Consider the following 10680-nt stretch of genomic DNA (forward strand, 5'->3'; position numbering starts at 1 on the left):
ACAAGAAACTTCATTAAAGAATGTTGATGATTTGCTGCTGGATTCCAGTGTGTATAAGTGAATTGTGGGAAAGTTGATATATCTCACTGTCACTAGACCTGATCTCTGCTATGTGGTGCAGAATCTCAGTCAATTCCTACATTCACCCAAGAAATCTCACATGGCAGCGGCTATTCGAGTTGTGAGGTACCTCAAAGCCACGCCTGGTTCGGATATCTTGTTATCTGCTCACAGTGCTCTTTCCCTATCAGCATACTGCGACTCTGATTGGGCTGCATGCCCTATGTCTCGAAGATCACTAACAGGCTATTGTGTAATGCTAGGAGATTCATTGGTGTCATGGAAGACTAAGAAACAAAGCACCGTTTCTCGTTCATCTGCTGAAGCGGAGTATAGGGCGATGGCTACTGCTTCATGTGAAATTGTATGGATTACTGGATTACTTCGAGATATGGGAGTATGCATTGCCGAACCAGCTATTTTGTATTGTGATAACATGGCAGCAATGCACATTGCTGCCAACCCACTCTATCACGAGCGGACGAAACACATTGAAATCGATTGCCATTTGATACGCGAAAAGATTCAAGCCAATCTGCTCAAAACTTCTTATGTTCGTACAAATGATTAACTTGCGGACATTTTCACCAAGAGCTTGGGAAAGGATCAACATGCATACTTAATGTCCAAGATTGGTGTTTTAAATCTCCACCAATCTTGAGGGGGAGTGTTAGTTAGTATTTGTTGATTAGTATTAGTCATTAACACACACACACATATAGGCATAAAGTGTTATGAGAAATAACACGTTTTCCTTCTTGTATAAATACTCTGTAAAGCTACAAGCAAAAATAAGATTGAAGAAATAAAAGGTGAGACGGTTTTCCCTCCACATTATTGTATTCAACACAACGCTATCGATATTCACAATAAAAAGTAATACTCTTAGCATAAAAAATAATAATTTTTCATTGATGACCCAAATAAGAGATCCGTTTAACAAAATACGACTCGTGAGACTGTCTCACACAAGTTTTTGCCATGAAAAAAATGGATAAAACGGTAGAAAATGACAAGTTGACAAACAAGATTACCAAACTTCAAAAGTTCGTTAACGAAATTCACTCGAAAACTTCATGCAACTTTAAACTCGCATGCATACGAATCTAAGAAAACACAACATGCATGATCAACACCATCGTTCAAAGACCTCAAATTAATCTTGTTTATGCGGTGCATTTCTGAATTGAAAGAGTGAATTTATCACTCAGAATTCTTTCTAAGAGTAAACAAATCATCTAATCTTCAGTTAACATTGAAAAAAGAGTATTATAATATTTTTCATCTTTTTCTTCCTCGTCTTCTTTTCATCTTTTTGTCCCTAAGAGATTTTTTGTTAGACAACCGTTCTCTAAAAGTTAACACACACATCAAAGGAAGCTTTGAATTTAATTTTGCTAAGAGAGAGATTCAAATCAAGACTAAAAACAAAACCACCGGAGGCAACAAATATAAAAGATTCACAGACCTCAAGAGTGCCACACTTTTCAAGAACCGGAAACACACTAGCTTCAAAATGACTAGAGTAATACGATCTATATCCGTCAAATTCCACTAAGAATTAGAGTCCCTAGTTATAATCTCTTAATTTAACATATATATAGAAAAGATCTTAACACCCTCCAAAGACAAAACAAACAAAAAACCAGAGAGATTCTCGTGAAAAAGATGCTCGAGGATGTTCCCATATTATATGCAGAGGATTATAATCGGGGCGGTCTTTCGAATTTGTGTAGCTTCAAAGCATTTGAAAACCTTGAAGATGAGATGCCAAAGGTGGTCTCTGGTTTCCAGAGAGGTGAAGGTAGCAAACCATTACTTCAAGGTACTAAAGCTGAAGCTTCATTTACTTGCCAATATTTTTCCATGTGAAAGTTTAATCAGTTCCTTTTTAAGCCTTCCAGTATGTTGAACATCAACTTAATGATATCACTAAAACATTCTAGCTTTTGTTTATGCCGAATATGCAACGAAAAATGCAGAAATGCAAACCAAAGGCAACACAATGACATTTCCTTGATCGAGCCGGTAAAAGTTTCCAGAGAATTTTCGTGCCTCTGAAATCTTGGTAGACGAGAGAAAGAAGATTATACTCAGAAATACGGATATTTGTTTGTAAGAACTTATTTTAAAAATTTCTTGTAAATACATTAGTAAAAACGTAAATACTAGATGCATACTAACCGATATTGTTTAATTGTTGGTTACTTTACCCTGATTATGACAAAAAAAAAATTTAAAATTTTAACATGTGTGGATTGTTGGGAATATGTAATTCAGTTTAGCAGTAATTTTATACATTAAACAATTATTTATTTTATATCAATATAGTAATCAACTATTCATCTCATATCTTTATCAATCAAAGTATTAAATATAAAAATTACAATATTATTTTTCATATATTTATTTATTTTTATTAATTATTAAACAGTCTAAATTTAATAAATCAAAACAAACATTTCATTATTTATATAAACGAAAATAATAGGTCTCGATGGCAAGAATAATAATAATAGCGTGGCTTCAAACATTTTGCTTTTCTGGTAAGTAATGGTTCCTGAGATGGGAAAGAAGCAGTGAAGTGGGGGAACAGATGTCGAAGAATAAAGCGCATCTGTGCCGAAGCGTTTTGCTTCTGTTGATGCTGCTGCAACTCACTCCATCTATGTCTCAATCAAGCCCTAACCAGGTAAAGTTTTCTCTCGCTCCGACGATCGAGATTCCCCCCTCCCCAGGTCATATTTATCGGCATGGATTTTATAGCTTCATTAAAGGGTGGGTAACAAGTCTTGAAAGAGAGAATTTTTTGTTCAATTTTTGGTCCACCTTTGTGGGTTTTCTGCATATTAATTGCTTCATCTTGTTTGACATTTTGTGATGAAAATCTCGATTCTAATAAATCTCACGCTTTTTTCATACTCCAGGTAAGAGTTCTTTATTTTACTGAATTATGTGTTTGTAATCTCGCACTTTGGTTGATCCTTGGCAAAGTTTTGGTTGCTGTAGGCTATCTATTATCAATTGCAGGATCATACTTTTTTAGCTTCTAGTCTTTTGGTTGAGCATTTATTTTAGCCTCTCCACGGTGTTTCAAGAATCAGTCCAGTTTCAACATCGTGTTTTCTGTCTGTTGATTTGGTTTGCTCCTAAGTGTATACTACTTTCATCTCTCGATCAATTAACATATTTAATTTTCTTGTGCCGCAGGGTAGCGACCGCTCTGAATCAAGGTAACATATGCTGTCATTTTATTTTAAAATTTGATCTTGTCAATTATTTTCTCATCCGCTACTTCTACAATGGCTTTCTTTCCCCTTTTTCATTTTTTATTTTTCTCCGTTCCTTTTGTTGTTTGGGTTAAGGGAGTAGTGAATTAAGCAGTTGAATTGTGTTATGCTCCATATTCGAACTACTCAACTTTCTTTTTTGTTGAATTAAGCATGATAATTCATAAAGTGTTGTGCTTAAAATGTGTCATTCATGTTGTTGATAACTTCCAATTTGTGTTTGATGCATAGAACTATCATAAAAGACCAACCTGAAGTTCATTGTTCGAGAGAGAGAAGTCGAGCAGCCTCGAAAATTGTGGATGAGGTACCTTACAATTTAACGGTTACCTGTGAGTAGAATCGCCTTATGTTCTTTACTAATTTTGAAGAACTAATTTTGCAGTATCTCATGCCTTTTGTGGAATTGGAGAAGTATCAACTTTCAGATAAATGCAGACTTCATCCTAGCAATAACATATTTAGAGACCAAGAGGAGCATAAGATTCATATAGATATAAGTGAATGGCGGTGTGGATATTGTAAAAAACTTTTTCGAGCAGAAAATTTTTTGGATCAGCATTTTGACAATAGGCACTCCAATCTTCTGAATTCTGTACGTAACCTTGTCTGTTCTTTCCGTAATTTAAATGCTAATAGCGGGATCATCCTTTTGTTTACTGATTTGTTATGCATTGCTGTACCAATTGATTGCACTAGCTCTTATTAACAATTTCTTTCCAGTCTTGTTAGTTGCATAATATACTGATTTTATCAACAATAATGCAGCGCAAGTATTAAGATAATAGCAATGAGCCAGTGATGATACCCACACGAGTACAGAACATGCATCGACTGACCACAAATTTTGGTTTAGCCAGCATCTGAAATTGTTTGACTGTAATGCACAGTTCTTTATAAGTTTTTACACATCTCATGGTTTGTTCATAGCTTCATAATAAAAATCTTAATTACTTTTTTTCGATCTGTTCGTACACGTAACTCCTTAGATCCTCATATTTGGAATTTGCTAATTTTTCTTATTTTGGTATGTGTCCCAAATATGTTGATATGATTTAAATACTTAACATGTGTTCAGAGTCAGGACAAGTGCTTGGCTGATCAATGTGGAGCTTTACATTGTGATTTTGTTATAAATTCATCATATCGAAAAACCAAGTGTAATCCTGCTGCTGCTGCTAGGAACCATCACTTATGTGAGGTTGTTCCTGGATTCTTAATCAGTTATATGACATGTTTAACTATTCCTTTGTTTATATTTTTGTTCTCATTTTAAAGGATCTTGCCAACGCCTGTTTTCCTTCTAGAAATGGTCCCTCGGCAGCTCGTCTCCATGGTACCATTCTTTCTAGTCCTAGAAAAGTAGGATTAATTTGGTACATTTGTTCACGTACTGTTTCTGGTGATGATCTGCCAGAGTTTTTTCTACGCCAATTCTGTGATGCCCACACTTGCTCAAAAGGCAGAAAACCTTTCTCCAGGGGTGGCAGGGTAAGTGATTTATTCATGACATTCCACCTATGGTGTACTATGAGAAGCTTTCATGCATAAAATGGATATTCTATAGGATCTTAGACACCCTAAAGAAACAACCTTTCAAGTGAGTTGAGTGAATTTTGCAGTTTCATTTTCTTTTGTATTTCGCTGTCTCGTACATCTTCTCTGTCTCATTTTATCTATCTCATTTCTTACAATTACAGAAGCATACAGGAGTCTTCTACTTGGCCATGTCAATACTGATTATGATGCTTCTTCCAATATTTTATTTGCTTGTACATCTCTACCAAAGGTCCTGTTCTTGCTTGTCAATTTTTGGTTTTTTTTCTTGGTCAATTAAATATTCTCAAGGCACTGATCTAGCATCTCCTTGTTCTGATATATATCACAGAGAAATGAGAAAAGAAACGCAACAGCTTAAGTTCGTTTCAAAACCTCAGAAAAAGACAAAGCCTTCTTGATTGTATCTGGTAGTTGATTTACAATGCCTTGATGTTATCTGATAATTTATAAAATTGTTCCGAACAAAAGTTGCTATTATCTTTACATTAAACGATCCCCGTGATCACCAATAATCAAATTGTATTTCAGCATATCACAAGATCAAAGTGCATTACAAATTTTCCTCGTTGCATTCCAGGTTTAGATTTTGTACAAGGGATATCGGACATGGCACAAATCAGGGATTAGCTTTGCCTTTTGAGATTCTTTATGTTGTAACACTATGTCTGTGTAACTTAGTATTTCGTTATAAGACATCTAGAATGGTGTAAATTTTTTTAAGTTCAATCGAGGAGGATCCATTTGTTATGAATATTCAGGTGCGTAAAGTAATGAATCTTTTTCTTTCTTTTTTTGCCAAATTTGTGTTCATAATGTGATAAATACCAAGAGTTGCTTAACCTTAAATCATCTCGTGACAAAACTTTTAAGTTTAGACAAATGATGTTTACTTTTAACAGTTACGAGAGCTAATAAGTTTATTCTACTAAAGTGGACCAAATTAGATTCTTAACTGATGGTATTCGAAATAAAGAACCTTTTGAGTGAGTTGTCAAGATTGCTTAAAGATCATCTAGCTCCAAGTATGAAGCAACAATGGCCAGAAGCAACAAAATAAGCAAGTTACGGAGTTACAACACCAAATGCAAGTGATATAAGCTCATTTGACAGCAAAAAACCTTCCGGATCACTGAGCCTGACAAATGCTAGCTCCTCATTTCTCCACTGATCGTTTGTCAGCAAAGAGCTAAATTCATGAAATGTGATCTCTCTTCCTCGATTATCAAAACAGATTACATGCCCACTTTCTACATAACGTTTATAGGCCTCACAGATAGAAAGTACAATTGAGCCTCCGAAAGCATCTCTAAAGGACTTCAAATTCAAGCCATCAGATGTTCTGAGAGAGAGCATAATGATATCCATGGCTGTTTCCTTAGCATCTATGTTGTCATTTCCGAAGCATTTCACCAATCCATCCTCCAAATTCTGCACGTAACATGTGTATTCTTTCAGACTTCTGGGCCTAGAAAAACGTATGCCACCAACATGGCTGGCTGACCCGAGTCCAAAACCATAGAAAGATTTGTTTTTCCAGTATGTACAATTGTGCTTGCATCGATAACCACTCTTGCAGTAACTACTGATCTCATAATGATCATAGCCTGCAGCCCTTAGCATACTTGATGCCATTTTGTAATACCCGGCGGACTGATCTTCGGAAGGCAGAGGAAATTCACCAGGGGTGTATCTGTAAACACGATGTTCTAATGGTAAGATAATGAGGTGGTACATTTGCAAATAACTGAATTTTTCCCATTAAATTCATAACCTTTAATCAGAACAGATGACTGAGTTTTGTGGTATCCCGTGTGTAGCCGTGTGTAGTGCGATATAACATGCAAATCTTGAAGTGGATAGAACGAGTTATGATGAAACAACTGGAACATTGGGATGAATGTGATAATTGCATTAGCAATTTTTACATGACATTAACTTACATTTATTTAATAAGAAAATGATGGGCACACTACTCCACGATTAAGAACTTGTTCGTAGGTGAACAATGAAAAAAAAGGCCTCTGATGAAGAGAAATGATATCGCAACTCTTAAGATCAATAAAACTCCATTTTGTATTGTCAACAATGATAAGAAAAATAGTGATGATTAAACTTACAGCATTCCAAACTTGGTGTCTTTTTCAACCTGCAAATCATAAACAGACACATGAGTAGGCTGTGCTAGAACAGTGAGCCGCAGACTCTCCATCCACATCTCTGGAGTCTGGCGAGGAAGCGAAGAAATAAGGTCCAAACTCCAATTCTCAACCCCACACGACTTAATAATCTCAACAGCTTCATAAACTTCATTAAGCCCATGAGCTCTCCCACAAGCTTTCAATAACTCTTCTTGAAAAGCTTGCACTCCCAATGACACTCTATTCACACCCAAATCCAAAAGCTCCTTCATTTTCGCCTCATCAAATGTTCCAGGATCCATTTCAATAGATATTTCAGCACCGCTGCAAACCCCAAATTTAGAGGAAATTGCTTCAAGAACCGATAAAACAAGCCGTGGAGGCACGAGCGATGGCGTGCCACCACCAAAAAAGACGGTTTCAAGACAAGGGTTGTCGGAAGAATCCAGTTTAGTGGCCTTGATTTCTCTGCAGAGTTTTTCCACGTAGCTTGAGATACGTGGGTCATCATCGGTTTTTGTGGTCGAGGAGGAGCCGAGGGCGATGATCGGGAAATCGCAGTAGTGGCAGCGTTTGCGGCAGAAAGGGAGGTGAACGTAGGCCGAGGTTGGAGGGAGTTTGTGGAGTAGCAATGGTGAAGGTGCATTTTGTCGAACAGTTTCTGGGCCTTGTTGTGTAAGTGAATTGATGAACCCAAGACGTGAGAGCCGCGGGAATTGGGTTTTTGTGGGAATGGCTGCGAAGAAATGTGGACTGAAGGTTGCTTTTAGCAGCATATTTGGTGGTGTGTACAGGTCTCTGTGGATGGCTACCTAACAAACGAACTCCTCCGCATCTCAAGTAGTCCTGGGAATAACAAGAATTCTACCCGCAATAAATTACCTTGTGATATAAAATGTTTGATGCAATGCGAACTACATGGTCATTTCTCGTTGTGATGATCGTAATGATCAAGTCTGGAACCACAAGAGGAAAGAATTAAAATCATTTCTTCTTAAGATGAAATTGTCCCATATCAAAATTGTTACTTTTTAAATGAAAATAATCTATAAGATACCAAGACTTAATCAAGAGATTGCAGCACATCGAATCTCGTGATTTCGACGAACATGATATGGTCAGAACTTTCAAGTCAAAAAAGAAAAAAGATGTGAAATATGAATGGTGACAGATAAATTATTTATCTTCTTCCACTGATCGCGATGAATGGACATAACCTTATGTGAAAACGATAGTCAAGAGACTTGTTATTTCATTCTTCCTTTTTTTTTTTAATATTTGTAAATGTGCTTTTTCTTGTGACTAATGCTTGATTGATGACTACTTTTTTTTGGTTAATAAGAGATTTTCTAACTTTTCTCATTTATATATATTCAAAATTTCTTCTCATGTTGTTATATACTTGACAAATAAAGAATTAAAGTATAGTCTATATAATTGAAAGTTGGGATATGTATGATGTTTCATTGTGATACTTGCAATTCCAAGCTGATACTAATTACTTTTTGATCAATGGAAGTTACATATAGTTTTTGTGGGTTGAAACACATAAATAAAAATACGAGAAAGGTATGAGAATTTTTGAAGCCAAACCCATCCAATATAATGTTTTAGGGGATTACAGAGGACGTACGGAAAATATTTGTTCGATTACAGGTGACGTGCATGTCGAAAGCATACATAATAAACTCTAGTCTTTTGTCGTAATTAACACATGATATAAATTATAAAATGCTTGGAGCTTGATCTCAAATATTGTGTTATTTTCCTTAAATGGATTAAAATTAAGATGGCAAGTGACATTCCTTCTTTAAAATATTCTCCCATATATTGTACCACAAAATACGTAAACTTCGTCGTCAAGATTAAGATGTAAACAACCTTATTCAAAAAGCCGTTCCTGGTCACATGGAATCCAGATCTCTTCTTCCGAGAAATCCCAGCCCATTTCACTCCTATATATACACATGCATACTTACGTTATTAACTCACACCAATAATACTAAGAAAAGCGAAATATAAATAGGAAAAGAAAGAACGTCCAAGATCGATCAATATACATATGATGGCAATACCCAAGTCATTTATGTTGCTCTTTCTGGTGTTATGTTCATGGGTTTTTGTGGGTTTTTGCCAAGGACCAGGGGATAATCTGCCGTGTGTGCAGAAACTGATGCCGTGTCAGCCTTATCTGAAGGTGGAATCGCCCCCGGCGTCGTGTTGTGTGCCGTTGAAACAGCTGGTGGCGGATGACAAGGCATGCCTCTGCACGGTTTTAAACAATCCAGCGATATTGCAGAGTCTTAATATCACTAAAGCTGATGCTGTGAATCTTGCCAAGAATTGTGGATCCAATACTGATTTGTCTACCTGCAATAATATCGGTATTTCTAGTCTTTGATTTCAACTTATACGTTAGGTATGTTCTGATCTGCAAACTACGGTCACAACTTAACTCTGGCTAAGTTGACACCAGCTCAATAGCGATCTCGATCTTGCAAATTTAAGCTTTCGATCATGACATTATATATATGCCGAAAGCTCGAGATGCTCTATCAGAATAATTGGCTGGCTTAGGACTCTATCGGATTCAATGATAATGTTAAATCTTTAATAAAATTAAGATTAAAATTTCTTTGAAATTGAGTTTATCTTTGTGTTTCAATTACAGTTACTCCATCGCCTGGATCAAATCCTTCCAATGGTAAGATTTTCGTATCTACTACTTTTGTATATCTCTAACTTGGACAAAATAAATTAGCTTTAGGAAGGCTGGCCTTGCGAATATTCACCTTTAAATTGTCGGACAAAATTATTATGCCACAGATATCCAACTCTACTCATAAATAAATAAATAAATATATATAAGTTGTTTAATTAAAATATTAACAGACAATAATCCTTAAAATTGTGTCCTAAAAACGTTATCTTCCAAAATTTCTTGACAATAAATTTTACGAGGAGATATATTTGAATTTCGATTTTAAGTATGACCTCAATTTTTAAAAACAGAATCATATATTTTGGACCATATATTTAATGTTCCTTTTTTTTAAAAAAAAAAAAGAAAAGAAAGAAATGAAAATGGAACTGATGAATGTGGTCATACTTCAGGTACAACACCGAGCCCACCCCCGAAGAGCGCAGCTAGTGTGGCGAGCTTCCATGTTGAGACATACCTGAGCCTGCTCGTTGTAGTGCTAATCTTTACTATATCTACTACTTAATATTGCCACCTTCTGGGCACGAGATTTTTCCTAAGATTGATGTCATAAATTTCAATATTTCGATTGGATTCACAATGCGTAGTATTAATTTCCTTGCCTGTTCAAAATATCTCCATAAATATTCTTCAAAAAACAAAAAAAAAATCTCCAGAAATACACCGAAAACGCACAAATAAAAAAATCAGAAAAAATTATAAAACGCGATAATTTATAACAAATAACTAATATAGGAGCACATTAGTGCACGAGCCGTGGAAAAAATATAAACAGCACATGCAAGCATATAGCGCTCCCCGATATTTATCCGGGCACCGAGAAGGGCTGATTACGATATTTTTTCAACGCATCAGTGACACATCCCGATGCCTCTTTTTTTTTTTTTTTTTTTTTTTTTTTTTTTTTTTT

The 10680-nt window shown here is 35.7% G+C and overlaps 3 protein-coding genes across 4 annotated transcripts; 2 read left to right on the forward strand and 1 right to left on the reverse strand.

Annotated features, from left to right (window-relative positions):
- The first annotated feature begins 2568 nt into the window (after positions 1 to 2568).
- On the forward strand, positions 2569 to 5710 carry LOC140978360 (uncharacterized). 2 transcript variants are annotated; one of them, XM_073443318.1, is made up of 10 exons: positions 2569 to 2752; positions 3271 to 3293; positions 3582 to 3657; positions 3736 to 3945; positions 4429 to 4551; positions 4629 to 4686; positions 4768 to 4841; positions 5051 to 5139; positions 5239 to 5317; positions 5488 to 5710. In XM_073443318.1, the coding sequence occupies exons 1-9, from the start codon at positions 2657 to 2659 to the stop codon at positions 5306 to 5308; spliced, it is 819 nt and encodes a 272-aa protein (XP_073299419.1). In that variant the 5' UTR covers positions 2569 to 2656; the 3' UTR covers positions 5309 to 5317; positions 5488 to 5710. The 2 variants fall into 2 exon arrangements, with proteins under 2 accessions (XP_073299419.1, XP_073299420.1); XM_073443319.1 differs by lacking the exon at positions 4429 to 4551.
- A 139-nt stretch (positions 5711 to 5849) lies between these two features.
- LOC140978356 (uncharacterized) lies at positions 5850 to 8050 on the reverse strand. The gene is made up of 2 exons (XM_073443312.1): positions 7028 to 8050; positions 5850 to 6600 (listed from the first exon to the last, which is right to left on the reverse strand). Exons 1-2 carry the CDS (start codon positions 7822 to 7824, stop codon positions 5973 to 5975), a joined length of 1425 nt encoding a protein of 474 aa, XP_073299413.1. The 5' UTR covers positions 7825 to 8050; the 3' UTR covers positions 5850 to 5972.
- Positions 8051 to 9026: 976 nt separating this feature from the next.
- Positions 9027 to 10367, forward strand: LOC140979362 (non-specific lipid transfer protein GPI-anchored 9-like). The gene is made up of 3 exons (XM_073444723.1): positions 9027 to 9432; positions 9720 to 9752; positions 10163 to 10367. The coding sequence occupies exons 1-3, from the start codon at positions 9111 to 9113 to the stop codon at positions 10273 to 10275; spliced, it is 468 nt and encodes a 155-aa protein (XP_073300824.1). The 5' UTR covers positions 9027 to 9110; the 3' UTR covers positions 10276 to 10367.
- Positions 10368 to 10680: the final 313 nt, after the last annotated feature.

The sequence above is a fragment of the Primulina huaijiensis genome, chromosome 6 (genome assembly GCF_012295235.1).
Source record: "Primulina huaijiensis isolate GDHJ02 chromosome 6, ASM1229523v2, whole genome shotgun sequence".
Taxonomy (NCBI): domain Eukaryota; kingdom Viridiplantae; phylum Streptophyta; class Magnoliopsida; order Lamiales; family Gesneriaceae; genus Primulina; species Primulina huaijiensis.